General features: G+C 52.8%; 13 protein-coding genes across 13 annotated transcripts; 5 read left to right on the forward strand and 8 right to left on the reverse strand.

Annotated features, from left to right (window-relative positions):
- Positions 1-464: 464 nt before the first annotated feature.
- On the forward strand, positions 465-1,769 carry AYO20_00294 (hypothetical protein; the record flags this gene model as incomplete). The annotated part of the gene is made up of 1 exon (XM_022638605.1): positions 465-1,769. One exon carries the CDS (start codon positions 465-467, stop codon positions 1,767-1,769), a length of 1,305 nt encoding a protein of 434 aa, XP_022505570.1.
- Positions 1,770-2,625: 856 nt separating this feature from the next.
- On the reverse strand, positions 2,626-3,918 carry AYO20_00295 (hypothetical protein; the record flags this gene model as incomplete). The annotated part of the gene is made up of 1 exon (XM_022638606.1): positions 2,626-3,918. One exon carries the CDS (start codon positions 3,916-3,918, stop codon positions 2,626-2,628), a length of 1,293 nt encoding a protein of 430 aa, XP_022505571.1.
- A 233-nt stretch (positions 3,919-4,151) lies between these two features.
- On the forward strand, positions 4,152-5,639 carry AYO20_00296 (hypothetical protein; the record flags this gene model as incomplete). Its single annotated transcript, XM_022638607.1, has 1 exon — positions 4,152-5,639. One exon carries the CDS (start codon positions 4,152-4,154, stop codon positions 5,637-5,639), a length of 1,488 nt encoding a protein of 495 aa, XP_022505572.1.
- A 162-nt stretch (positions 5,640-5,801) lies between these two features.
- Positions 5,802-6,638, reverse strand: AYO20_00297 (hypothetical protein; the record flags this gene model as incomplete). The annotated part of the gene is made up of 1 exon (XM_022638608.1): positions 5,802-6,638. One exon carries the CDS (start codon positions 6,636-6,638, stop codon positions 5,802-5,804), a length of 837 nt encoding a protein of 278 aa, XP_022505573.1.
- A 1,111-nt stretch (positions 6,639-7,749) lies between these two features.
- On the forward strand, positions 7,750-8,565 carry AYO20_00298 (hypothetical protein; the record flags this gene model as incomplete). The annotated part of the gene is made up of 1 exon (XM_022638609.1): positions 7,750-8,565. The coding sequence occupies one exon, from the start codon at positions 7,750-7,752 to the stop codon at positions 8,563-8,565; it is 816 nt and encodes a 271-aa protein (XP_022505574.1).
- A 450-nt stretch (positions 8,566-9,015) lies between these two features.
- Positions 9,016-9,416, reverse strand: AYO20_00299 (hypothetical protein; the record flags this gene model as incomplete). Its single annotated transcript, XM_022638610.1, has 2 exons — positions 9,016-9,181; positions 9,238-9,416. The coding sequence occupies 2 exons, from the start codon at positions 9,414-9,416 to the stop codon at positions 9,016-9,018; spliced, it is 345 nt and encodes a 114-aa protein (XP_022505575.1).
- A 2,498-nt stretch (positions 9,417-11,914) lies between these two features.
- Positions 11,915-12,679, reverse strand: AYO20_00300 (hypothetical protein; the record flags this gene model as incomplete). The annotated part of the gene is made up of 1 exon (XM_022638611.1): positions 11,915-12,679. The coding sequence occupies one exon, from the start codon at positions 12,677-12,679 to the stop codon at positions 11,915-11,917; it is 765 nt and encodes a 254-aa protein (XP_022505576.1).
- An 828-nt stretch (positions 12,680-13,507) lies between these two features.
- On the forward strand, positions 13,508-14,596 carry AYO20_00301 (hypothetical protein; the record flags this gene model as incomplete). The annotated part of the gene is made up of 1 exon (XM_022638612.1): positions 13,508-14,596. One exon carries the CDS (start codon positions 13,508-13,510, stop codon positions 14,594-14,596), a length of 1,089 nt encoding a protein of 362 aa, XP_022505577.1.
- Positions 14,597-14,688: 92 nt separating this feature from the next.
- Positions 14,689-15,546, reverse strand: AYO20_00302 (hypothetical protein; the record flags this gene model as incomplete). Its single annotated transcript, XM_022638613.1, has 1 exon — positions 14,689-15,546. The coding sequence occupies one exon, from the start codon at positions 15,544-15,546 to the stop codon at positions 14,689-14,691; it is 858 nt and encodes a 285-aa protein (XP_022505578.1).
- A 275-nt stretch (positions 15,547-15,821) lies between these two features.
- AYO20_00303 (Syntaxin pep12) lies at positions 15,822-16,211 on the reverse strand (the record flags this gene model as incomplete). The annotated part of the gene is made up of 1 exon (XM_022638614.1): positions 15,822-16,211. The coding sequence occupies one exon, from the start codon at positions 16,209-16,211 to the stop codon at positions 15,822-15,824; it is 390 nt and encodes a 129-aa protein (XP_022505579.1).
- Positions 16,212-16,235: 24 nt separating this feature from the next.
- AYO20_00304 (hypothetical protein) lies at positions 16,236-16,622 on the reverse strand (the record flags this gene model as incomplete). The annotated part of the gene is made up of 1 exon (XM_022638615.1): positions 16,236-16,622. One exon carries the CDS (start codon positions 16,620-16,622, stop codon positions 16,236-16,238), a length of 387 nt encoding a protein of 128 aa, XP_022505580.1.
- A 5,388-nt stretch (positions 16,623-22,010) lies between these two features.
- AYO20_00305 (hypothetical protein) lies at positions 22,011-24,604 on the reverse strand (the record flags this gene model as incomplete). The annotated part of the gene is made up of 4 exons (XM_022638616.1): positions 22,011-22,302; positions 22,354-24,158; positions 24,209-24,245; positions 24,417-24,604. 4 exons carry the CDS (start codon positions 24,602-24,604, stop codon positions 22,011-22,013), a joined length of 2,322 nt encoding a protein of 773 aa, XP_022505581.1.
- An 811-nt stretch (positions 24,605-25,415) lies between these two features.
- On the forward strand, positions 25,416-26,808 carry AYO20_00306 (hypothetical protein; the record flags this gene model as incomplete). Its single annotated transcript, XM_022638617.1, has 2 exons — positions 25,416-26,237; positions 26,293-26,808. 2 exons carry the CDS (start codon positions 25,416-25,418, stop codon positions 26,806-26,808), a joined length of 1,338 nt encoding a protein of 445 aa, XP_022505582.1.
- Between the last annotated feature and the right edge of the window lie 87 nt (positions 26,809-26,895).

The following is a 26,895-nucleotide window of genomic DNA, read 5'->3' on the forward strand; positions in this document are numbered from 1 at the left end:
GTGAGTAGGACCCCTCAAAACTTGCTTTTTCTGTCCCCGAATCCACGCGCCACAATCATCCAGAGGAAACGACACTCTTGAGTAAGGCACAGTGACATTGCATTGGATCTTGGTAAGAAATTGCGCTTCATGGGTCCGCGCAAACGTGGAAATTTCACGCCTCCATCATATGCTTCGCCGAATGTAGTAGCCCTGACTAGCCCTGACCGTGTCAAGGACGAGGCGAGGATAGAAGGACATTTGGTTGCGGAGGCATTGAAGGAACTTGGCTGCTTGGTCTAATTCGGCATGATGTTTTTCCCGGTCCGACTCCTTTTTCATCAGCCTCAACGCGACTCCTCCCACTCAGATTCAAGAACCAAGACATGTCAAACGCGCCCGGACAGTGTCCCAAGGTCTAACCTTTGGTTCTCCCACGATGCTCTCATCTCGCAAACAGATGGCCCCCGTCTCCTGCCCTGGCCATGTTACTTCCGCCGCGATCCTACCGCCGTTCTCCTCTTCAACGCCGTGCTCTGCGGCTTCTCCTCTACGTTCTGTTCACATTCTTTGTCTTTGACCTGCTCACGATTCTAAAACACCACCGCGAGTTCACCCGTAACCTCCTCGACCATGTATACACATCCCCAGCGCTTCTACCGACGCCGCTACAGAATCAAAAGATCTTCATCGTCGCCCAGTTCTGGACCAATGCACATGTCATCTCCGAGCGATGGGGTCAGGCTCTTCTCGATCTGGTAGGAGTGCTGGGAAAGGAGAATGTATACGTGAGCATCTACGAGTCGGGGAGCCTGGACAACACAAAGGAAGTTCTGAAAATGCTGGATGATGTGCTGGCGCAGAACAACATTCCTCACCAAACGGTCTTGGATCCAACTACGCACGAAGACGAAATTAACGCTGGTCCCCTCGATGATCAGGGTGTCCCTCGGCAGGGCTGGATTCAGACCACGAGTGTGGGAACGCAATGGGGTAAAGAGATGCGAAGAATTCCATACCTCGCTCGCTTACGGAACCTATCTCTAAAGCCTCTCTTCAGGCTCCGCGACGAGCTAGGGCAAAAGTACGATAGGATCCTTTTCCTCAATGATGTCGTGTTCCGCCCACAGGACGTCCTTACACTCTTGGCCACGAACCAAGGTTCCTTCTCTTCCGCATGTGCCCTTGACTTCCATTTGCCACCAGCCTATTACGATACATTCGTTCTAAGGGATAATGAAAGATTGGCCACAGTCCAGTCTGTATTTCCCTATTTCCGTTCTCCGGAGTCTCGTGAGTCAATGCTCAAGGGTCTCCCAACCAAAGTCTCAGCATGCTGGAATGGGATGATCGCGATGGACAGCACACCTTTCTACGATGGACTTCAGTTCCGTGCACTGAGCGATAGTCTTGCCAGCAAGCATCTTGAAGCCAGTGAATGCTGTCTCATCCACACAGACATGAACCTCACTTCTCCCGGTTCCGCTGATCGGATATACGTCAACCCGTCGGTACGCGTTGGATACACCGTGGAAGCCTACAACGCCACGCACTTTGGGCCTGACGAGAACTTTGTTTCCGCAACGCAATACGTCGTTGGGGTATGGACAAATCGAGTTAGAAGAAACATTTTGCCACGCGAGACCAAGACTACGAAGGAAGTCAAAAGGAAAATGGAAAGGTGGGTCAAAGAAGGGGAGAATTCGCTGGAGGATAGAAAGGAGACTGGGGAGCTGTGTATCATCGATGAACAGCATATCCTGATTTGGAATGGGTGGAAGCACGTATAACCTGCTGCCTGCGAAGCCGGCATTCCCTTCGACCTTTGTTTATCGAGGGAGCAGGGCTGTGTGTCTTGACGTTGACACTGGAAACGCAATTTAAAGATCGGAGCATGGGTCTGGCACTATGGTACATCTTGGATAGAAAAGTCAATGCTTTGAGTGAATTGGCGGTAACATGAATTGGGATTCTGTTTGCAGGAGGCCATTGGTCATGGAAAGAACTGGTGCTGTCGGACAAGATACCGGTGTGTATTTAGGAAAGCGACAAAGGTCGGCCAGGGAAATCATTTTGCTTCTTCAAGGATTACGATTTTCCTCCGACCGTTCAATTCATCCCCTCGTCAGCTGCCACGTCATGTCAATGAGAGCTTTCGTCACGGTGTCCACAAGGATTCGATACGAAGATTCCAGGAGACACGGGCACAACTCCTGGCATGGCAAGTCACTATCTTGCAATGTCCGCTTCAAAAGCCCAGTGACCTGAAATCCAATGTTGAGGCATATACTCAAGCTGGCAAATGATGTCTCGGGCCTCCGTCGACCGTGGACAGGCCTTCTTAGGCAAGCGCTGTTCCGTATCATGCAACGGGTGATCCAGTCCAGGTTGTCACCTTTTCCTTGAGGAGCCCGGGTCTAATGTTTCTGGGTTGCCCACGTTACGCAGGGGGACGGTACGTCGGGGTGTTCAAAAGGCGCGAACGCATCTGTTCCGAGGAGCGTAGAGAACCTTCTTGCGGTGATCAGAGCCCTGGGAGAACATGGATGCTCTATTTCCACGAGACATCTACCTCGGTGCGTTGTCCAAATCTGAATCCCGTTAATGGCGACGGGCTTCTTGGGTCGGACCCGGTCTCAAGGATGCTCATCCCTCCGAGGCACCGCTAGCAGCTTGCTCTTCTTCCTCGTCAATTAGGTATTGATCCTGGGAATCCTCGGTCGACGGAGCTGGTGCCTCAGCAGCAACTTTAGCAGCGGCCTCTGAACCAGGATGCGATACTGGCGAAACCCACGCAGATCCTCGAACGGCTGTCGTGGCATCTCCTCCCGCACCTTTTTGAATCCAGACTTCCCATTTTTCCCATGTCGCTCCGAATGCAGTCCTAAATTTCGTCCCTTGCGGTTGAATGTCATGCACCTTCTTGCAGGCGATGGTGATCTGTTCGTTCACAAAAAGCGGAAGGAGATTTTTGTATTGAAATGTCCGAATGGCCAAGGTGTACGGCTTCCCAACCGTGTGAAGAGCGAGAGCTTCACCAAGGATATCCAACATGAGGACGGAGGTCAGGGGCCCATGTACAATGAGTTTTGGAAGACCGTAAACCTGTCGGGTATAGTCTGCATCAAGATGGATGGCGTGGGCGTTTCTGGATAGGGCGCTGAATCTGAAGAGCAGCGTTGGTGAAGGGATCATACTTTGCGAGTACACCGGGTTAGAGGGGGGCTTGAGTATACGCGGCGGAGCGGTCGACTTTAGACCCTCTGGGATTTCCCGCATGAAGCAGAGGTATTTCTCCTCTTTAAGCACGATGTTGTCCCTTCGATTCGTGGCGCGGAGACCTCCCAGTCTTCTACGCACGGGTTTTCCCCGGGCATCTACCATGGCGGGAAAGAGTGTCCTTGTTAACGTGACAAATACTTTCGCGTTCTCACTGGTAAGGTCGCCAACGAGTCGAGTGTCTGTAATTCTCTCCTTGACAGCGACGAATTTCGGCCGGGCTGTCCATATGCTGGGAATCTGAAACTCCATGTAGCCTCCGGCCCATACTCGATATTTCCATTCGTCACTAGGAGCATGGCGCTTTTCAGCACCGTCATGGCCTAGCTCATGCTCATAAGGTAGGCTGTTGAATGACACTTGATGATAGCCTGGGGGAACACTATTTGGTGGTCGGAGATCTGAAAGCGAAAGGTGGCTTTGCAGGGTTTTCCGCAGAGCGCGGATATTGAATCCATCCCAGGGGCCTTCATCAGTTGGCATGTGGCGGGTTTTCATGGATTCGAGCTGTTGAGCGAAGTCGGGAGCAGGTTCTTCGATAGACCCGGCAGCAACATGTTGCCAGCGAGTCCATATTATTCCTAGTTTGGGGACGGTCCGTGACCTAGAGGTGGACTTTGTGCGAGCGAGAGAAGACAACAACGAACATGTCCAAGACATAGGAGACTAACAAGTGGCCTACGAGGCCATCATATGGAACTTGGGACAGAGCCAACTGATTGACGAGAAAAGAAATGAGTCTATTGGCACTACGCGAGTTCAGCGACTTTGTTCACGTGATCTCGTGTCGCCATGAGTTGACCAAGACGCGTCTCCCAATGACTTGCCGGCCCCTCTCATTCATGAACAGGGCGCACGACTTCTCTGACCTTTGATAATCTCAGAACTCCAACATGTCTTCTCGAAAACAAACCTTGAAAGAGACGCAAGCTACGCAGACCCCTTCGCGATATGCGCCGTCCACACCCCATGCGATCCGCGCCCTTCAACAACGAAGCGGAGCCAAGACGCGCTCAGTTCGCAGGAGGAGGGCATTCAGCGAGACCGTGCGACCCGACTCGGCGAGAGGTATCTTGAGACAGCTAGCTAAGATTACTGCACCCGCCAGTAAAAAAGTAATACCTACACCTGGAACTGTGAGGGGAAAAGAAAACAGAGCGCCATGGGTTGAAAGTCCGCTGAATGAGGGGGATGTCGCGCAGAATGCCAAAAGACCACGTCTGGCCCTGGACATTGACGAAAGTCTGGAGAGCATTGAAATGCCTCAACCAACTGAGGACGATGACGAGGACAGCGAACTCCCAGCCGCTCCTACGCCTTCAATTCTGCCAGATGACGACGGCAAGCTATACAATCTGGATCCAACATTTACATTCCGGTCTCTAGATTACGGGAGGCAAACACATTCGCCTGAACCCAGCCGCCGTATGTCTAGACGTTCCTTTCCTGCGTCAGATCCTGTCGGACAGGTCAGCTTTAATGGCGGAGACGAGGAATCTACGTTCCTATCCGAGAGAGGCAGAAGGGCGGAAACAGTCGAACCAACAGAAAATCTGTCACGTTACGACTTTGGGATGATCGACATGGATGGTTTCCATTCGGAGCTCGAAATCAGAAGAGAGTCGCTTTTTCAGGGCTTTCCAGAGAGTCTGGAGAAAACCAACAAAGATTTCTACACACCTCTTCGGGATGAGGGAGGGGAAACTGAGGCCTTGAAGGGCCTCGAGGATCTTCAGAGATCCCCATCCATAGCCGCACCTGACGAGAGCAATTTACACATCCCGACCTTTGATGACACAGACTTCCAACTGCCGATTCCGGAAACGGAAACAACTTCAAAATATGCTCAGCGCGCTGGGGAGGCAAGACTCGTCGAAGCGTCACCATCAGGACACGATGGCCATCAACGAAAAGAAAGTCCCGAGCCAGAAGCGGACCCAGAAGCGGACCTTGAATATGGAGCTCCTCTTGAAGGCTCTGTTAGGGAAGAGGCCCCACGACCAGCGCCTCAACATACCCGTCGGAAGAAATTAAAGTTGACTCGACAAGGGGAAATGGTACCGTCCTTGCCCAGAAGCCTGATTAGACGGGCAGCCATTGAAGCACAAGCCCGGCTCGGCAATCGTCGGCCTAAACTTGGAAGGGACCACATGCAAGCTCTTGAACAGGCGACCGAATGGTATTTCGATCAAGTCGGCGAAGACCTGGGAGCTTACTCAACCCACGCGCGGCGGAAACGCATCGATCAGAGTGACGTCCTAATGCTGATGCGTAGGCAACGGTTGTTCCAAGTTGATGGAGAGCTTGTGAAAGCTGCGAAAGAGTTGCTTCCCAAGGACGTCGCTGCTGGCTTAAATCTCGATGAATTATCGGATCAATGATCACCGTTGAAAATGCTACCAGTTGGTGACATGGCGGACTCGTCGAGCTCTGTCAACCGGTTTCTTCTTCAACAGCATCCACATCATGAGCGTTGTGGCGGCGGATAATGAGTACCTGACGGATTAATGAGATACGATATGTTGCAAACCAAGCGCAGACACTCACCATGTAAAAATATACTGCAAATGATTGTTCCTCAGATTGACTTCTGGGGCTCTCCCGATCGGTATCCCTCTCGCTTCCCGAGAATAGCTAACCAATAAGTCGGGAGTCATGGTCTCTTCGATCCAGACAGGTTCAGCGCCCACAACCTCTGCCATTTCGTGAACATCGGGGAAATAGAATTTGCCATTCTCTGGCTGGTTCTTTGGCGTGAAGAAGTTCTTCTTCCAAGGCTCTCTGAGCAGTCCCGAAACGGTGATCTCGCCTCTGGGCAAGCTTTCCGGATCTCTATCGACCTGATATTTCTTCTCTTTGCTGATCCAACCCCTGTTGACCAAGATAGTACTCCCACCTTCTCGTTCTAGAGGAGTGACCACCATGAAACCATCCTTCCCGTCCTGCGTCCTCGGCCCGATGAGCATCTCTTTATCATGTCTGAATCTCCCTGTGGCATACACTCTTCTGTAGTCAAACTCATGGATAGCTTCGGGGTCGATCCTCGGTGGTAGGGGTAGTGGTGGGCGCACGAGACGATCTTCGTATCTTGCGACGAGCTTGGTCTTCCACTCCAACCGTTGGATTTGCCAGGTGCCGAGTACAAAAGCAGTGATTGGGATGAGCGAGAGTATGGCAATGCCGATTTTGCTGTGTTTTTGGCCGGTGCGCACCAGACGTGGAGGTGCGTCAACTATTGAGACAAAGTCCTCATTGTTGTTTGGTGGTGTTGGGGGCTTCTCGGTCGCAAGACGACGAGATTGGGCTTTGGTGAACGGACGAGAAGGACCCCCGGAGCGCGATAGAAGTGACCGGAGGAGCTTCAAGTCATACTTGGCCATGTCTTCTCCTCAAATGAAAGCTGTATGTGAGAAGGACAGTTGAGAGCAGAGTCGCAAAATAATTTCTCGGAGGTGCTGCGCGTGCCGAATGACGTCTCAAGATCCTCGCATCTCCGCTTGCATATGAATTCAGCATCAGTTGATTCGCAATCGACGCAAGACATCGGCCATTGCGATCCACTCTACATTCAAGATGTTCTATAACGGAGATTTGTCGAGTGCTATATCAACAGCGCTTCACGAACGAAAGGCTGTCCTGTGCTTTGTATCTGGTAAGCTGTCCGCTGGTGCAGCCGGCAGTCTTGTTAACCGCGCTCAGATACCAGCACAGAAGCCAGCAGGGAATGGGAAACCGTCTTGAGGGATCCCTCGGTAATGCATTTCCCTCATGTCTATGGTTCGAAATCATTGACGCTCTAGAGTAGATATCGCCAGCCGTTTCCTCACAAACTGTGGCAGTATTACTCAACGAGGGCTCTGAAGAAGCCGGCTTTCTGAATTCGATCTGCCCGATCCACAGCACGCCCGCAATCATTGTGATAAAGTAGGAGACGGCCGAGAGATTGCAGCCCGTATGTTGACAAGGGTAGGGATGCGCGAGTACAAGAAAACCTTCAGTCCGCAGAGGTTTCGACCGAGCAGTTAAAGACTCGCCTCGCTTCTGCATTTGGACAAGATGGAGGAACATCGTCCTTCCAGGACCCCCGGTATGCATCTATGATATCGCAGACTGTTTCCCAGGCTGAACTGTCATAGGACACATCAATCCGAACCACAAGATGAATCTAGTGACTCCCATCAAACGGAGCCCACGTCTGGGGACCTGAACAGTGTGCAGGAGGACTCTGGTCCGGCACAACCCAGTACCTCTACTGAATCACATCACCCTACACAGACAAGTCCACCGGTAACGCCGTCGGTGCCTGTACCTGCGGGAGAACAGGTTTACCCTACACAGCACCGTCCCATTCCGTCACCTCCCTCCTCATCAGCGCCGCGAGGACACGCCATACCTACGGATCCATCTCCAGTCTCAGCCCAACCCCTACTATCATCAGGTTCCAGTGCGGAGAGTGACAAACAAAAAGCGCAAAGGGCAGATTACATCAAAATGCAACGAGAGCGCGAACAAAAACAACGCGAGGAACGTGAAAGGATCAAAGCACAGATTAAAGCAGATCGGGAGGAGAGGCGGATGTTGGATGAAATGAGGAAGCATGGTCAATCGCCGGAAACCCTGGGTTCTTCAACTGCTTCTTCGCATGCCAAATCAAAAACGTCAATATTGCACGCTCGAGGGGATGTGAGAGTCCAAGTCCGCACATTCGACGGTTCGACCTTGCGCAATACATTCCCTTCAAGCGCAACCATCACAAAAGAAATCCGTCCCTGGATTGACTCGGCCAGCTCGACTGCTTCACCCGCCAGGACAAGTGGCGTGCCATACAATCTCAAACTCATCCTGACACCCCTTCCGAACCGCACAATTGAAGCGGGAGAAGAAGACACTGAACTCTCCGACCTGGGTATCACGGGGAGCTGTACCTTCGTCATGGTCCCGGTGCAAGGGTATGTTGACTCGTACGCTTCCGGCGGATTGGCTCTGGGAGGCGGGCTACTCGGGGGTGTTGTGAGTGGAGGGTACAACCTCGTCAGTGGAACGGCAGGGATGGTCTTTGGTGGTGTACGGTCACTGCTTGGGTATGGGTCGGGCGATGCGGAACAGACGACGCCTACGGGCAGCGGACGTGGGAACGCAGATCAGCCTCCTGGTGCTGGTGCTGGTTCTGCGGCGGGGAATAACGTCCGGATTCGCACACTCGCTGACCAGCGCGCCGCAGATGCTGCAGGAAAGAGGAACCAGCAGTTTTACAATGGGAACCAGCTGAATTTCCAGCCCAACGACGAGGACCAGAAGAAAGATTGAACTCTCTGGGTGCTGGGAAATTCTGTACAAGTCATGTTCCCTCAAACCCAAAGCTGGCCGGGCCGGGCATGTCTCTAGGGGGCTTTCTTGGACAACAGCTGTCACAGACCAGGAAGGACGGGAACGATTCATTCATATTGCCTTGACTCCAAAGGGGGACATACTTGATACTTGTACCTTGTCCATCTTGCTTAAGAGGAGCTGGCTGGCTGTACTGCACCACCAGGAATGGCCGAGTTCTACAATTACAAGTACAAGTACAAGTACAGCTAGGTGCACACATATGTGTATGCGTATCCACAATGAGATCGAGCCATTGAGACCTTGAGCAATGGCGAATGGCAGAATGGCAGAATGTCAGATTGATTTAAATCCTATCCTCTCCTGTCCTGTCCTGTCCGACCGCCTGATGCAATGGCCATGTTTGTGACCGCATCATTCATTCCACGCTTAAAGCCAATCGATACACGCTGACCACGTCGACCGAGGAGGGTGTTCAGTGTGCTCGGTCGTGCTGTGCCTGTAAGCCCAACGGGTGCGTTGCTCGGCGAGGTCGTGGCCGTGACCACCTCCACCTCCACCTCCGTCCGACGAGGTTGTAGTGCTGATACCGCTGCTGCTCGATAGTGGTAGTGGTAGTGGTAGTGGTAGTGGTAGTATTAGGAGTGATACTTGGGAGTAACACTGCGGTTTGAGGTTGACGTTGTTCCTCGTGGTGGCACCGCCGTCCCCGTCACCGTCTCGGCGTCAAGACTCGCGGAGACACTGCTGAACCCGCACTCGACATCGTTGGAGATTGACTTGGAGGACGGATATGCGAGATACTCGACGACATTGTAGAATTCGTCCATGCTGGCCACGTCCTGCTCGGTCAGGTGAAGACTGTTTGTCCGCACCAGCCACGTAGAATTCGTTAGGGTAGTAGACGGACGGGGAACCGTAGTAACTGTCGTCACGTACAATGTGGTCCTAACCCGGGTTATGAGCGTCGTCGTCGTCGTCGTTTGAGAGGCAAATGAATCGGCGGCAGCTGCGGATGTCGCGATTGAAATGGCTCTCGGGGGAACAGGTGCAATGGTCGTAGAGCCGGTCGGGCTCAAAGTGTCTGATTCATGGATGACAAAGGCGGGACTTTGTAGTATCTCCCCACGGTTCCCCTGTGACTGTCACCAAAGGCATCGAGCTGGAAGCCGAAGGGATCGGGTACAACGTGAGAACGAAATCGGCAGTCTCTGTCTCAGTCTCAGTCTCATGGCCACCCAAAGACCCTTGAACTCCATGGCCTGAAGACCAAACCGAGGGCAACTCATCCCTCCCAGAGGCGACAGTTGACCGAACCGGCGCCACAAAAGAAGCGGAAGAGACAGTGCTCTGGTCTGTCACCATCGAAAACCCTGAAGCAGTCAAGGCTGAAGCAAATACCACCCCCGATGGACCCATTTGTAACGTGTGAGGTGCTGTTCTGAACCATGGTTCGTTCGCGGTCCAGGGCGCCACGGAAATGACCCGATCGGCCTTCTGAATCCGACCGTCCAGCTCAATCTTGGAAGATTGACAGCGAGAGAGCAGCAGAGGCAGAGGCAGCCCCCAAAGGACGACTTTGGAGTACAGCCTCGCAGTATGTCGACACCAACCTGACCCAAACTTTTTCCCAAATATACTTCAAGTGGCTTGGATTGGTTGGGAGCGTACAATCTTGGGCGCAAAAGGTCGACGTTGAAGCTATGGTGGAAGATGCCCGGTTGAGCTCTGCTGGGCACAATTCTATACAAACGACGTGTGTATTTATACGATGCGCTTCCACTGGAGATTGCTGTGTGCTGTCTTTGTCAGTCTTTCCTGATTATGACCCGATCCCAACAAAAAGAAAGAAACCACAAGGCAGAGAGGGCTCCAAAAAAGGACATGCTTTATGGCTAATCTCTAGGCAGTATCAACAAACAGGCAGCGTGTGTGCCGATGGCTGGTGATGAACAAACCGATCTTTAGGCAATGGGTGTTGGCCCATAATACTGGTCTCAGATTTGTTGCCGCAGATGTCACGATGTTTGTGAAAGAGGTCGATCTGACTGTTGAAGAATTGTGTCATTGAGCTGTACCTTGTATGCCTGAGCGAAGCCATGTTGTCACTCCGCCACAGATAGGAGCCTGAGACTCTCCTCCGACCTTGTAAGCTGCACTTTGCGCAGAATCAAGGGCTTCATATGAATAATAGAAGCACCAGACAAAGCGTTCCCAGGATCGCGGACCAACTGGCCAGGTCCGTTGGGTTTCCCCCATTTTGATAAACAACCACGGTTCCCGGACTCCCACCACTTCCGCCATCGCCAGACTGTCCACAACCAGGAGGCCCTCCTTGATAAGGGTCGCCGGGTGGTCCCCAAGTGTAGTAATATCCTGTCCACTGAGCACAATCTACCCGGAACCCTTGATCATTCCAACAACATTGTCGCTTTTCGAGAGGGTTGGCCGACAACGGCGCAATCGTTATCAGAGCTGATAGTTGTACCTGGGATCTGGTCGGAGTGATGGTTGAAGTAGCGGTCCAAAATGTCGTCGGAACCACTGATGTAACAGATTCGGTGGTTGTTGTTGTCGTCGGCACCAGTAGTTCTTCGGTTTGTCGGGGTAGTGGTGTGACTGCGAAACCGAGCGCCGTTTGGACGAACAGAAGAAATATAAACAGTTCCATTTTGAATATTTTCAAAGTGCTGCAACTTGCAAAGTGGCAGGGGCAAAGCTCGATCTTGAGGTTAAGAAGCAGAAGCAGAAGCAAAGACTGAGAGAGCTCTGCCGGTCAAGCTCTCTACTTCTGCAAAGTTTAACATGCATGGTCCGTGACATTGCTGTGAACTTGATTTGTGTGACCCAAGAACTTCCTCGGGCATCAATTGAAAATCAGACCATTCAATAAAGTTTCCTGTTCCTGGTACCTGGTGCGTGCTGGTGCTGCGTGGCGGATGTCGGTGAGCGTCAGAGGCCGAGCGTGGCCGCGTCTGATTGGCTGCCTTGTTGCAAAGCATTGGAGCCCACAAAAAGCTGCACCCAACAGACCCGTTGATGTCTTTGCATTGGTCGAGATGAGGTGACCAGAAGTTGGGGGAAGCAAAGAGTGTGATATGCTGCCGTCCAGAATGTAGCCCCTCTCTATCAGTCTCGCATGAACTCTGGGAAGTGCCGGTCCCATTGACTTGTCCGCGGTGCTGCGAGCTCCTGTACAGGCAGGTGCTTTTGCTGTGCTGGACGGAGTAGTCTCGCATATCGACCCGTAGATCTGTACACTCGCCTCTGAGGCCATCCTAGCACTCTGGATAGTGCCCATCAAGTGAAGAACATGTCTCTTTCTCTCTCAATCATTGCTCTGGGTCTGAAGCACGACATCTGCGACCAGCGAATCGCCCAGAATCTCCAACGTCCTTTTGTATATCCGGGACAGTCCAAGCGATATAGACATGTTCTGCTGTTGCTCATCGTCTTCCTCTGCGTCCTTGTCATCGTCTTCCGTCTCCGTCTCGGAGAGGTCGTGGATTCGAGCGTCGTGACCACTGCCCGACGCGGCATTCACGGCGGCAACACGGGTCTCCTCGATGAGCGACTTGATGCGTACTTTTTCAGTCATGGAGACCTGGTAGGGTATGGTGGCCGAGAAGGTGTTATTCTCTGGGGGTTGCAGCAGGGTCGCAAACCCCTGATCAATCTTGCTCGTGAGAGAGAACACCGAGGTCGAGAAGGGAAAGGCCTCGAGATAGTTGCATGCCAATCCCGCGAGAGACAGCAGGTAGGGGATCTGGATGGTCGGGGTGCCGCTTATCCAGACAACGTCCACCAGAGGATCGACGTCGGCCACAAACTCGTCGTAGGTCGTATAGCCCGGCGTGTCGTCTCTCTCGAGCCCCTCGTGGCTGAACTTTTTGGCATATCGCCGTGTGATTTTCAAGATGCGGTCGTCCAAGTAGTTTATGAGGGCGATCTCCTTCTGCGACCCCGGCTGCAGACGGTGCGAACGCGGGGTTGGGAGAGAAGACGTCCGGTTGCCCAGCGAGGCGGTGCTCGGCGCAGGAGAGGCTGCGGAGGTAGGAGGGGTCGGGAAGGAATGATTCTGCGGATGATCCATTCTTCTCGGGGAAGATAGGGTCGTCATGATATGGTTTCTGAGTAAGTGAGAGTGCTGGGTTTCAATGTGACTTTGGTCTCGTGATGAACTGGATATGGGAAGCCATTTGCTTTTTTTGGAGAGATCAAAATCCCTCTCCTCAATGGCAAACGGTCTCACTCGTGAGTTATATACTCCCTCAGACACACGGCAACAAGGCAAATAAAGGGCAATGGTAAAGTCTATCCAACGGCAGATAGTCAGACCACCCACGAAAGTCTGAAGACCTTCGTTGACCTCGTGGACCTCGTCGTCATTTGTATCCTCGGCGCGTTTCAAATGACGCGATGAACATTATTTGACGCAGTTGGTGACGGCAAATACCGCCGACTTTCCCTGTGCCTGGGCCGCCTGGGTTCCGCAGACACAAGATCAGATTGAACCACTACTCCTCCTCTCATCATAGCCCTGTGCTGTTGAACCTTACTACTTGCGTCCACAGAAGATCCAGAGCCTCTCACAATGGGATCCTATGAACCACAGCTTGGCAATAACCCGTCCCTACGGTTGGCTGTCTCTACCTCTCTACCAACATTGGCCCGAAACACCGAAGGTCCACGATGGTAACCTCTGTCGAGCCATCTAACAGGGAGCCATGGGTGTTACTCATTGTGACCTCAGCGGGTTAGGGAGAAGCTGTCTGTTGTCATTAGGCTATTTGTCCCCTATGTTTGCTAGAGTCTTCCCCCTTCTCAACGCTTTACTACAGTGTGGGCAAAATAGCCAGAAGAAGGCTAGAAACCGTGTTCCCCATATTGCCCTTTGGGTGATTATTACACGAAGGACAAGATGGCATCTGAGCACAACAGCAGCACGGCAACCAAAGATATCGTAGACTCCCACATCCACCTCTACGCGGCCTCCCATATCCCGTCACTGAACTGGACCGGCGACCTCGCGGCAGACCATCCACTGAACAGACAAAACTCCCTCGACCAGTATCGCGCCGCCGCACGGGACCAATCTGCCAATTTGCGAGGTTTCATCTTCCTCGAGACAGACCGCAGATCGGGGCTGCAAGACAATGTATGGCAGCATGTTCTCGAGGAAGTTGACTTTTTGGTCAGAATCGCCCGAGGCAGCCCGCGAGCAGGCGAGGGTCACCGGCCTGAAGACGCCGCGTTGGTTTTGGGAATCGTGCCGTGGGCACCAGTACCGGCCGGCCAGGCGGGTCTTGCGAATTACATCCGACAAGTCCAAGAGCGTGCGGGAAAGGAGTGGTCTCTCATCAAGGGGTTCCGCTATCTCGTCCAGGATAAGCCCGCTGGAACAATGCTGCAGGACAAGTTCATCGAAGGGTTACAATGGCTAGGAGACCACGGCCTCACATTCGATCTGGGAGTGGACGCTCGATCTGGTGGGTTACACCAACTCCAGGAAGCATGTACGATGATGGAGCGAGTCTACGAGAACGGAAACGGCCTAGTAATCATAATCAACCATTTCTGCAAGCCCAACCTACGGCTGTCTGCCCAGGAATCCCTCGCGTACAGCCACGCGGACTTCACAAGATGGAAAGACTGTATCGAACAAATGGCCCGACATCCGTCGACCTATATGAAACTCTCGGGGTTTTTCTCTGAACTGCCGGAACAGAACGACACCAGTCCGACCGCTGTCACCGCTCTTGTTGAGCGGACGAGGCCTTGGGTTGACGTCGTCTTCAAAGCCTTTGGCCCGTCCAGGATCATGTTCGGCTCCGACTGGCCGGTGTGTAATGTTGGCGGTCCCGGCGTCATCAAATCATGGAGCCACTGGCACGACCTAGTGGAAGCGATCCTTGCCTCGCAGGACTTGACGGCTGAGGAACGAGCAAAGATCTGGTCTGGCACTGCCATCAAAGCGTACAGAATTGACTGTGCCCGTTTCATGAAATAACCGCGGGCTGTAATTCGCATCCCTTTCTTCGAATGTTCCGTGTAATCTTTGGCCTCCGCACATACTTGTACATATATGCATGCCCGTTTACATCACTGAAAATTCACAAACGCTCCTCCGTCCACCAAAAGGGCTGCTCCAGTAACATAGCCGCTCAACTCAGGTTGGGCGAGGAAGAGTGCGGGCCCGGCCAGGTCGTCAGGCTTCCCCAGTCGACCGAGGGGGATGCGTCCCTCCATATAGGTCTTTTTGTCGCTCCCATCCCTCAAGTCCTCGTCATTCAACTGCGTGCGAATCGTGCCAGGCAGCAGAGCGTTGCAGCGGATATTGTACTTGCCCAGCGCGGTGGCCGTGGACTGCATGAGACTCAAGATGCCGGCTTTGGTGGGCGTGTAGTGGCACTGCTGGGCTCCACCGACAAGTGCTGAGATGGACGAGATGCCGATGATGCTACCGCCCTGAGGGTTCTGTTGGCGCACCATCTGCTGCGCGGCGGCTTGAACGGCATAAAAGGCGCCCGACAGGTTCGTATCGAGATGCCGCTGGTAGCTCTGCGGCGAGATCTCAAGAAACTCCTCGAATCGGCAGATGCCTGCGTTGGAAACGAATGTGTCCAGCCGCCCGAAACGAGACACCGTCTGCGAGACGAGCTCCTGACCCGTCTCTGGAAGCGCAATGTCTCCCGGAACGGTCAGCAGGGGCACATCATGGAGGTCGTGCACGGCCACGGGCGATGATGAGGAAGGTTGCAAGCGGGATTTGATAGCGTCAAATGCTTCGGTGCGCAACGATGTGAGGAGTTTCTCTTCATCCTTGTTGTGGGAGGGCAGATAGTTGATGGCCACTTTAGCGCCGTGCGACAGGAAGAGGATGGTGATAGCTCGTCCGATCCCTGTTAATCCTCCAGTTACTGCGCAGACTTGGCCGACGAGGAGGGGTGGGAGTGTCATCGTCACTTTGGGATATGTGGTATGATGAGGTTTGGTGTAAGATGCCTAAACGTGCCTGAGCTTGCCAAGGTGTTGTCGTGTCTGAGTTTTCCCGAGCAACAGGATTCCTTCAGTCTGTAAAGACCTTGTAAGACTCAATCAAAGTCAAGACTCATACAGATGATATGTCCATGTTCCGATCACGATCACTTTCAGAACTTGTGTGAGTGGGCGTCTGTATTTATTGATAACAAGTGTCGGCGAGGCACATAACCACGTAGCAAGGATGGACTCGATCAATCACGAGCCTGTGTTCTCCACCTGTTGTCTCTGTTATACCGCGTTCTTTCCGGCGAGCATTTGGCCAGGGTCTTGTCTTCGTCGTGTAAGGAACAGAGCCAGAGTCTGTTGCCTTCTTTTGATGGAGAGACGAGGGAATTGGTGAATAGTTTGGCCCCCTCCTTCGGGTGAACATCCCACCGGCGATACCGAGCTCGTATTTGTCGATCGTCTTGCTGTGCCTGTCCCACTCTCTGCCCCTCTTCCTTCTGGTTTGCCTGAGAGTCCACAGCGGCCAGTTCGTAAATGTCAAGACATCCGTACGTGCTCATTGGACTCCTGTTGTCTTCGTTCAGCACAGCGACATCCAAAGCTTGTTGTAACGAAGATGCCTGCTCCGATGCCATGGCTCTGTCCTTCCTTCCTGTCGCTTAACCGTCACAGCACACGCCTTCAACTTGTGCGGTGACCAGCCCAAAAGAGCTTTCAGCTCTGATGAATAGCCACAGCTTGCCATAGGATTGTGGAGGCCCATACTCACCGGCGTATTTACCGGATGCTAATGCAAGAAGTCGACAGCGAATCTCCAGTCCAGCCAAGGTCGCCGAGGAAAACCAGCCAGGGAAGCCCAGACACCAACAGATCAGGGAGAATTTGGTCATATCAACAGCAAAGAGTTTCACCAACCTGGGACAGATCCCGACAGTGTCGTGCGCAGACGCAGTGGTGAGAAGCAACTCCTCCGAAAAGATTTGAGAATGTTTGAGCACTTCAGGCGGCCCAAAGTTCTCCCCGTGGTTCGCCACATCACCTCGCATGATCGATCAACTCCTGGTACCTCGCAGATATGTCTTGCCGAAACTTGAGCTATCAAACTCTCCGATGGCGAACTTGTATTTCGGTGCACCTCCTCCACAAATCGCCGACGGCAAACAATACCTCAACAATAAGTGCCGAAAGTCGTTGAGAGGTTGTCCATCATCACGAACATGACCAGTCAGTCCATTCGTCAGCAGTGATGGCAGCTCATGGGTGGGTGACGGGTAGCCTCGATATCCTTCTGGGCTAAAAGCTTTTACATCTTCTCATTCATTGGATGTTGGTACCCACGACCTCGCTCAAGAACAGCCTTGAGGAGCTGGCGGAACTGTTACTAACAGACTCGTTGAAGTAGTGAGTTCTGACGAGCCAACGTCAGAGGAGAGAAGGCGGAGTACGATGTCCCCTCGGAAGAGCGGTTCTGGCATCCTCGTAGACGTGAGGCATCCTACCGACAAATATGGAGCAGAGTAGGTCGAAGGATTGGGGCTTGTTGTAACCCCTTGGTGCCCTTGTGCAGAGAGATGACAAACTTCCCCAAAGGCCCTCCAAGTTGTAGCAGAAGAAGCAGCAGTAGCCGACCCCAGATCAGGGAAATGACAGACTCGAAAGTCGCATGACTCGATCTTCCCTGATAACTGCATGTCGGCGCACGTGCCCCATGCTACGGACCGCTCACGGATCGGCCAAAATCCTATCTCGCTCATTGCAGGGCTATTATGTTCAGCCACAGCCACTACCGGGAACGGTTTGGGTGCGAGCGAGGTGGTAGGATCGGAAACCCTCAAGAGCCGAGGGATCTGTTTAGTCTGGAAACATTCCAGTAGTCCAGGATGTCCAGGCAATGAACTCCGTCCATGCCGAGAGTGCGTACCTATGTAGGGGTCCAACGGTGCAAGGTACCTCCGAATCCTGCTTCCTTTAGCGAGGGTGGGAAATCAGGGATCCCTGTCTAGGCTCGACCATTGCGGCTGAATAGAGGGGGAGCTGTGGCTTTTCTGAGCACTATTTTCCGCCCCCAACCTGGTTGATCCTGATTTGGAAAAGCTGTGAGGACTTTGCTCGCAACTTTTGCCCGCCACCATCGTCGACTTCGGGATCTTACTCTTGGTCTAGGGTAGTACCAGTTTTCCAGTCGTATGTGCGTATGTAGCTCCGTCCGAGATTGTAAGAATATCCGGCGAACCGCATGGTCTAGGGCACCGGTCATAGCCGTGAAAGCCCTAGGAATGGTTCCAAGAGACGATAAGTGGCACAGTCTGTCGGTCACATTGGCTGGGCTGCTCATGCATGCAATTACTCCGACTCGGGGGCATGTATGTCGAGTGTCGATTTGGACTTCTTGGACGACCACGGCCGTAATATCCGTCATGCGCCGTCCAACATACCTAGTGCAGATGTAGTAAACATCATGGTGACGAGGACGAGCAGTGCTATGCGGCCCCCTCCGGGAACAATCGACGTGATCAATGCCTGTTCCACGCGGACTTTTGGTGTGCAGTCGTTCCCACGTCCTCGGCGCCTTTGCGGTGTGAAGATCAGATTCCTCATAGGGCGAAAAACCAGTCCAAATTTGCCAGCCCAGACAGAGTGACATGATGGCGCAAAGGTCCGGAACACAGGCAGAGAAAGCCTTGCTGCTGCCTGTCTTCCAACCGGCACTGAGACAAGAAGTATCTAAAAGTAAATGACACGGCGGTGATGGATTCTGGTTGCCTGACCATTTCTCGCTTGTCCCGGGCAGCCCATGCCCAAAACGATGTTCCAGACATCTGTGATGCCAACCAGTATCCCCGGTCCTCCGGGTCACAGCACCCGCTGTGGAGTAGTACATATATCATATAGATGAATCAATCCCAAAATATACCTATCCGCAGTCGCTGTCGTAGACTTCATGCTCGTAGGAATCATTGTGGCTACGCCCATGCAACACTCCCTAATGCTCTGCATAAGGGAATTCCCAACACCATAACCAGATCAAAAGATCTCCAGGAAAGTACCCGGAAATAGCGCCGTCCGTTTCCCTTTCCATCCGGTGAGATGTACATTACTAGGAGACGCCTGCGCCCCATCGCTCATACGCTCCGGACTTGATGTTCCTGCGACACCAGGTCGCCGATCCGAACCTTGCATCCATTCAAAAGCAGAAATGAGTAGACTGTGACGTGTGTCGACCGTAGCCATGGCGTAAGATCGTCGAGTGTGTAGAGTTTTGATTTCCCAATAGCCACCTGGGAGTGCGTGCTTTTCCGCAGCTCGAAAATGCGCCAGCATTGGTGCCGAGTGCTTCAGTATTTGTCATCCTTGGCGTGTGCAGTTCTCGCCACGAAGCATCCCGAGGGGTTGAGTGTATTGGTGAAGCTCAGAGTTGCGGTCCCGGCTCAGCACAGACATGTCAGATACTTGGGGTGCCCGCGCATATTGACGTGCAGTGAGCCCGTTGTAAATCAAAGCAACGAATGGTGGGTCATCTGCGTCGACCTGCGACCGATAGAATAATCGAATGACGTGGGCGTTCCGGCAGATTGGATCTGCCGCCGGACCGACTAGGAGTTGCCCGTTTCGTCCGGTCCATCGAGAGAGAGGAAAACGCTCGGAAAGCTTTCGCTGTCGTCTCAGGAAAGTAGGGTCCAGGGTGGAAGAACCCGACATTTTCACCGGCGGCCAGATGTTGAAGGGTAGCCACCGCTAGAGTACCCAGAGTCGTGCCATGGACGACCACCAGAGGGCTTGGAGTCAGATGGCGATGATGATGATGCTTGGTCTGAACGCCTCTTCGCTGAATGGTTTGGACAGGCGAATCCAACGAGCACTGTCTTCTCGGTCGTAGAATGACCTCGCTGACCATATCGCTGACATGGATCAACCGAATGCTTGTGGTACAGACAGCGGCATACTGCATATCTTTCGACAATCTGATAGCACATGCTTGTCCTGGTCTTGGAAATAGATTCAGTAATACTTGCACAGTGGAGAGAGTTGCAGGAAGGACGAAAAACTGCCGTGGGCAAAATCACTTTGAGTCAGAAAAAGAGAAGTTTTGAAATATGTGCAGGAAACAGTTGAATACACAAATGTGAGGTGATGTAGGCACCTGGTGCTTCCAGAGTCTTATATCATGGAAGTCATAACTGTAGCCTTAGGAAGGAACCAATCAGTTGACTGATGCAGTTAGGCGGGGGGTTTAGGGAAGTAGCGACGCATGGAGTCATGTGTCGAGGGCCAAAATTGGCCCAATGAATGACAAGAAGCCGTAGATTCTTTTGAAGATGAGAAGTATTCTGCGTAGTCGAAATGGGGAACAAACAAGACGGTACATTGCCTGGGTTGGAAAGAGCAAAGAACCAACCACGCCCCCAGCGTGCCACGTTTTGAGAATAGAACCGGTACCAATAGAAACGTCGAGATGCAAGGTGTCGACCAAATAAGAATCCGGCCTGATTGTAAGGACTAGGCCCAGCAACGGCGGCGTAGGGGTTGGCATTGAGCCGGAGAGATGGGGTGGGAACTGCTGAGCACTGCGGAATGGTGTTGTTTGCGATGTTTGGACCGGGGAGACGAGTGAGTTTGGGTCCGAAACGTGGTGGTTGATCGATCACCACGAACACAAAATAATGGAACGTTTGTTCGATGCAGGAAACAGCAGCCATCCGCGTGCCGAGAGAGCGGGGACTCACATCGTCACCTACCCTGTCATGAACGAGGTCAACGTAGTGGTCCCACGAAAAGGTGCGGTTTTTTTTCTCGATGCAGCATCTGGAGTGACTTGCTGATTGGGATGGGTCTGAGGCTGAAATAGGCTTGAACGGATTGGGCGTAGGGCGGGCGGTGCTGAGAGGTGGTTCACGACACGACCCAAGAATGAGGGTCTGCCTGGTTGTTAGCAGCCTGAAGTTCCTATCCGGGCCCAGAGAAACTCGAATGACCCCGGAAGGGCACTAGGGACCAGCCCGATGGATGAGGGAGTCAAATGTGTCAGTGGAACGGTGAACTGAGCAAGGAGACCATTTGTGGATGGGTATTGGCAGGGGGCGGAAGACTGGAGACTTCGAGCCAAGGTACCTGCGTAGCCCTGCGCAGTCTTGGGGAGGGACAAGATATGACTTGTGCGCAGGTAGTGAGGGACATGGGACATGGGGGTATCATTTTTCGCCACATTCGGTGGGAGAGATCGCGGTGAATCAGGTCAGCAACTTCAGTCAGAGCGATACAGAAAAAGGATAAGATTAAGAGACGGGCGATGACTCTTGGGCAAGAGAAGGGGATGGGATGGATGACACACGGGCGGAAGAAAGTGAGGGAGGTGGGAGGCCAAGTGAAGCACAGGTGAGGCACAAAGTCACGTGAAGTCACCTGACTATCTCGGCATTCCGGATCTTAGAATTACGTCATTTTAAGCTAGTAGTGGTGGCGCCGGATGGCACCCAGTGGTATGATGGTACTGAACCTGAGTGGTCGCACTAAACAGCCGCTAGAGAGCGCTAAAGCAATTAAATAGGGACCAGCTAATATACTAGTTACATACGAAGACATACTCGTACACACTTGTACCTGCCGCGAAAATCGGTACCTGACTTGGTACTGTACATCTCGTATGCCTCACTACCCAGGTACCTTAGTATCCAAGGGCAAGTGGAAGCGACCCGGAACCACAAAAGCAGAGGAACACAAATGTCAGACCCTCTCCTCATCTCACCCTCTTCCTTTACTACCAAGAATCCTTCTTAGGGCTGAGAGATATGACAAAGTATTGTACCTCGTACTCATGATATTTGCTCTCACACCCCCGCCCTCCCATCTTGTTGGTCGGTTCGTAATACGATAGTTTCGGGGAACCTCTCAAGTCACATCTTAAATAGTTACACACGTAGCCTTAGCCTCACTCGTCTCATTTACATCCCACGAGGCATGCTCTCCTCTGTTGATCATCACGAGTCTCTGGCTTTCCCTTGCTACCTTTGTCGCCCAATCGGGTATCGGGTAAGGCTGACTCGATCCAAAACCTCGCCATAATAAACGGGTACAAAAATACTATGGGCAGTGTCGTGTTCTTCCCCCTTCCCCCACCCCCGTCCTTGCTGACGCTATCACGAAATTTCCCTAATGCTGTAATTCCAGTTTACAACACACAAAGTTTTGTCTCATCTCTGCCCCTCGGAGGGGTTGTTGTTCCGCTTTTGCCTCCCGCAAGTCTTGAGGCTTAGGATCAAGTTTCAAATCCTCTGCATGAGACCACGAGAGATGAAGCTAAAATATCTTCACTGACAAATCCTCAACTGGAGAAATTCCGTGTGAGGGATCTTTGTTCGGCTACACCCGCCACACCGAAGCGATATCAGGGCACGTCACCGCACACGCAAACCTTGCCTCTCCGCCATTTTGTGGCATTAATTTGTATGGAAGAGCCAATCAGCTTCTGGATTCGGGACTGCAAAGTTCGGGATCATCCCAGCATTCATGGCCGACAGATCCGGGGGCGCAGCTTGGCCCAGGCCTTGTGCGTTTCCATTTTCCACCCCTTCCTGAGTCATGGGGACCCGGGGAAAGTTGAAAAGGTCAAAGACATCAAGATACTCGAGCTCGTTGGGGGCCGGGGTGTTTGTTCGGGTTGGGTGGTATGATTTGACGGCCGCAGCATGTGGCTGGCGGGAGATGAGAAAGTCGAGATCGTAGGCGCACCTGTTTCCATGAACTTAGCACGCATCCAATCACATGTCAGAACCACCTTACCGGCGCATGTCGGCCAGGATTTTCACCGTCGACGGAGTTACCCTCTCCCCTGTCACTCCACTGGCTCTCTGCGACTGTCGATATTCCCCTAAAACCCGGCTCAGGATTTCGCTGTATCGTTTGGCAACGAGCCAATTCTCCCCCATCTCGGCGAGCGTCGTCACGAAGAAGTCAATGTCTGGATCCACCTCGTGATCCATGGTCGACCCGTGCACCAGCATGACCCGTGCCCCGACCCAGATGGCAAAGGCAAATGGGGGCCCGAGACGGTCCAGCAGGCCACTGAGCTTAACGAAACGACAGAGCTGACGCAAATTCTCAACAGCGGATAAACACCGCTGCATAGCGCTGTAGGACGAAGAGAAGATCGGCGAAGTCTGGCTGGGATACGCCGCAGATGAGTTCAACCGAATGACCGTCAGACAATATGCTGCATGCAGCATGATCCAGCCACAATTTGTATTTTTAGCAGGCACGTTGGATTTTAGAAGGCGTGTGATGTTGGCGAATTCGTCAGGCAGACTGAAGTGCCACGCGTTTAGGTCGCTGTCGAGGGCTCGGTACGAGCCTTGCCACTGTTCCACGTCAGTCAAAGAGCCAATGTCCACGGGCCGTTTCAGAAACTGGTGGATGTGACCAAGAATAGCCATGAGCTCGCAGTGGTAAGAGAAATGTCCATGGGTGTCGGCGATTCCTGTCGCATATCTGGGGCGCTCCGGTGGCCGAAACCATCTTGTCTCGACCGGCTTGTTTGCAGCAAAGAGATCATCTCTGCAAGGCAGGCGCCGGTCAACCTCTTTCTCGTCCAGCGCGAACTCGAAAGCCGTGGCTATAGTGGCGTATCGATCAAGCAGGAAAACTGCCCAGAACAGCCTGCGCCGCTCTTCATCCTCGATCCAAGACTTGGGCTCGGGCAGGACAGAAGCCCTGAGGGTTGCAATCGAAGGATACATTGGCGAGGCAAGCGCAGACCCCGATTCAACCGCAAGCCCCAGTTGCACCATGCTTCTACTGATCAAAGCAAGAAGATTCCACGCTGGCGGACCATTCGTCGAACCCGTCACATCCAGCGCCAGAATGACGAGTGCTTGCAGCGCTCGGACGTTTGAATTTTCCAGGCCAAACAACTGAACACGCTGCTTGGAGGTGTCATGATAGTGTTGGCGGCCCTCGGGGGTCAATCGAGGGTCTTGCGAGAAACGTAGGGTGGTTGCAACAATGGCATGCAGAAGCACTCGGTCGGCTTCGTCGAGAGTTGAAGCTCCAAAGAGAGTGTCTAGAGTGGTCTTTCTATCCAGCAAAGGCAGCCATATATTGACGTGTTTGAAATAGAGATCCACCAAGGCATAAAGAAGGTCATATGGGGGAAGCATGGCCGAGTATTCATTGTACATGTGTGCGCCTTGAAATCCTGTGGTGGAATGTGGCGAAGTGAGGGTGTGAGACTGAGCAGACGGAGTGTAATGGCTCTGCTGCGCTGCCATCTGCTGGTCTGGAGCTCCTTGCTGATACTGTAGGGAACCATGTCGCGAGGTGGGAGCATGCAAGTTGGGGTCGATAATCTGTTGCTGAAGCTCACCAGTGACATTGATGGCTTGGGCATCGTACGAAACCCGCGGCCGAGCGACGTCGGAACCTAAGCCTTGCACACTGTGTCTATTGCTGGCGGAGTTGACTCCAGCGTCAATGGTGCATGATTCTGCCAGATGGGCGGCCAATTGGCGACCTTGTTCATTCAACAAAGCCTCTAGTCGATCCAGTCTTCCCTCTAGCTCCCTGCCATAACCGGCTCGAAGGCCAGGCTTCTTCCGCTCTTTGTATTCACATGGATGATCATTCCGAGAACACCACCCACATGCAGGCTGAGCACGGTCGCATTTGACTTTTCGCTGCTGCTCCACAAAATCAGTCCAACTCGATAGAGGATACCCGGGACTTATTCATACGGACCTTGCAGGCTTCACAACTGTCAAACTCGGGCATTAGTGAAGATGCGCATAATTATGAAGATAAGATGAACAGGGGAACACGATGGAGCAACAGTGGAAATTGCCAGCACGTACGTGACGTTCATGGGCCTCTTGCGCTTTTTGGAGCCATCACGATCGTCGTCTTCCCCCGACTCAGAGTCTGACGGGGTGTTGGACAACGGCCTCAGCGGGCCCAGAGAGCCCAAAGTGGTGGCCGACACGTGGACGTGGCCATTGCTTCCCGGATGATGGTCATAAAGCTCGAGCTTCGTCGTGTCCATGATCATCAGCTAGCAGTTGCTGTTGGCCTTCTGTTTGCCCGTCAGGCGTGTTGGCACTGGTGGCATTGCCCCGTACGCCGAGTTGTCGGTTGAGAAGAGGCCGAGAATGGAGAAAAAGGTTGAAGCAAAACAGAGAAAAGCTGGGGAAGCAAAGTCAGCGAAAACATTGGGTCGGCGGGCCAAGTCTTACATCACTCCACCGGGAGGTTGTCACGAGAGCTTGGCATTGACGGTCAGACAAAAACATATCTGTGGATATCGTGGATCTTCTGTGACATTCCCCAGTGAGTGCATTGACAGACAGAATCCAAAGCTACCACCAATTTACCCCGCCACGCTTGCTACACCCAAACTGCCTGCGCCCCTGGCTCACCTTCATCCATCTCTTTCTTTAGATATGCTCACGGATGCTGCTCCTCCGGCACCACTCGGCTAATAATGGAGACAATGCATTGAGAGATCCACGATCTCGTGCCTTGAATCCTCTGTACCTCGCTCTCAGGGAAATCCCCGTTCCGCGCCCTGCATGCCTGTCTATCACCAGGCGAGTCCATCATTGCTCCGAACCCGGGTGAAGCTGTCCCGATCAGCGAAATCCAAGTTCACCGGGTGAAATTTGGTGGTGCTATTTCGTCGTATTATTTGTGCATTTCACCCCTTAGGACAAATCATGGCGTATTTGTTTGCCGCCGTTGTTTCCTGTTCATTTCTCTCTTCAAAGGGCTTCCGATCTCCTCAGGACCATCTTCCTCCATAACTGAAACCCCTGAATCAAGCCCGAGAAATACAGTCAGATAGCTCGATACCTATCATGGCTGGAGTTAAGACGTTTCCTACCATCAGAGCCGTCCGGACATTCGTTATCGAGGGGGTGGGCTCTGGCGGCGACTATCACAATGTCAAAGGCGGACACTGGCTGATTGACAACAAAATTGCAACGCCCATGTCCAAATGGGATCGATACAGGAGCTCCCGAACCTCCTTTGGCATCAATGTACTCGGTTCCTTCTGTGTCGAGATCGAAGCCACCGATGGCACCAAAGGCTTTGCCACGGGCTTTGGTGGACCGCCTGGCTGTTGGCTTGTCCAGCAACACTTTGAACGATTTCTGCTCGGACGAGATCCACGGGACGTGAACGATCTGTACGAACTCATGTACAGGGGTTCCCTGTTCTACGGGCGGAAGGGTCTACCAGTGGCCGTCATTTCTGTGATTGACCTTGCTTTGTGGGATCTTCTGGGCAAGATTAGGAACGAGCCAGTCTACAAAATGATCGGTGGCGCCACAAGAGACAGATTGAACTTTTATTGTACCGGTCCCGAGCCCACAGCTGCTCAAGAAATGGGTTTCATGGCGAGCAAGGTCCCTCTGCCCTACAGCGCCGACGAACCAGATAGCATCAAAAAGAACATTGCGTTCTTGAAGAAGCATAGGGAAGCAGTCGGCCCTGACTTTCCTCTGAGAGTCGACTGCTGGATGTCGTTGAATGTGCCCTACACCATTGAGCTCGTGTCAGAGGCCAAGAGACAGGACATCAGAATAGATTGGTGGGAGGAAGTGTTGTCGCCAGATGACTTTGATGGCTTCCAACTATTGAAGCGGGCACATCCAGACACCAAGTTCACGACAGGAGTAAGTTTTCTTCGACCAAAAGCGCCTCACATTTTCAGGACTAACTCGCTCCCAGGAACATGAATATTCACGCTATGGATTCCGCAAACTTATCGAAGGTCGCAATGTCGACATCATCCAGCCTGACGTGATGTGGCTTGGTGGCTTGACGGAACTTCTGAAGGTTTCTTCAATGGCGGCGGCATACGACATCCCAGTAGTCCCACACGCCTCTGGCCCCTACTCGTATCATTTCGTCGTCAGTCAGCACAATTCTCCTTTCCAAGAATATCTAGCCAACAGCCCCGATGGAAAAAGCGTTCTACCTGTCTTTGGCGATTTGTTCCTGAATGAGCCGATCCCCACAAAGGGTTACTTGGACGTAAGCGAATTGGACAAGCCTGGATTCGGGCTGGAGTTGAATCCCAATGCACGTCTGATCGATGCGACAAATCTCCTGGGCATGAAGCCGCAGAAGTCCCTAGCAATGCCTGTCGACACCGATCGGGCCAATGCCAATGGATCTCATGCGAACGGCGACCATCTCGCCACGCAAGCCAATGGATCAATGGTGGGGGACCATGTTGATTAAAAAAGAATGATGGATCTGGTGTGGCAAGCGTGTCATTGACCGCAATAGACATTGTGGTTTCTGCACATCTCTAAGACCTTTGCATGA

The sequence above is a fragment of the Fonsecaea nubica genome (assembly GCF_001646965.1).
Source record: "Fonsecaea nubica strain CBS 269.64 chromosome Unknown Scaff1, whole genome shotgun sequence".
Taxonomy (NCBI): Eukaryota; Fungi; Ascomycota; class Eurotiomycetes; order Chaetothyriales; family Herpotrichiellaceae; genus Fonsecaea; species Fonsecaea nubica.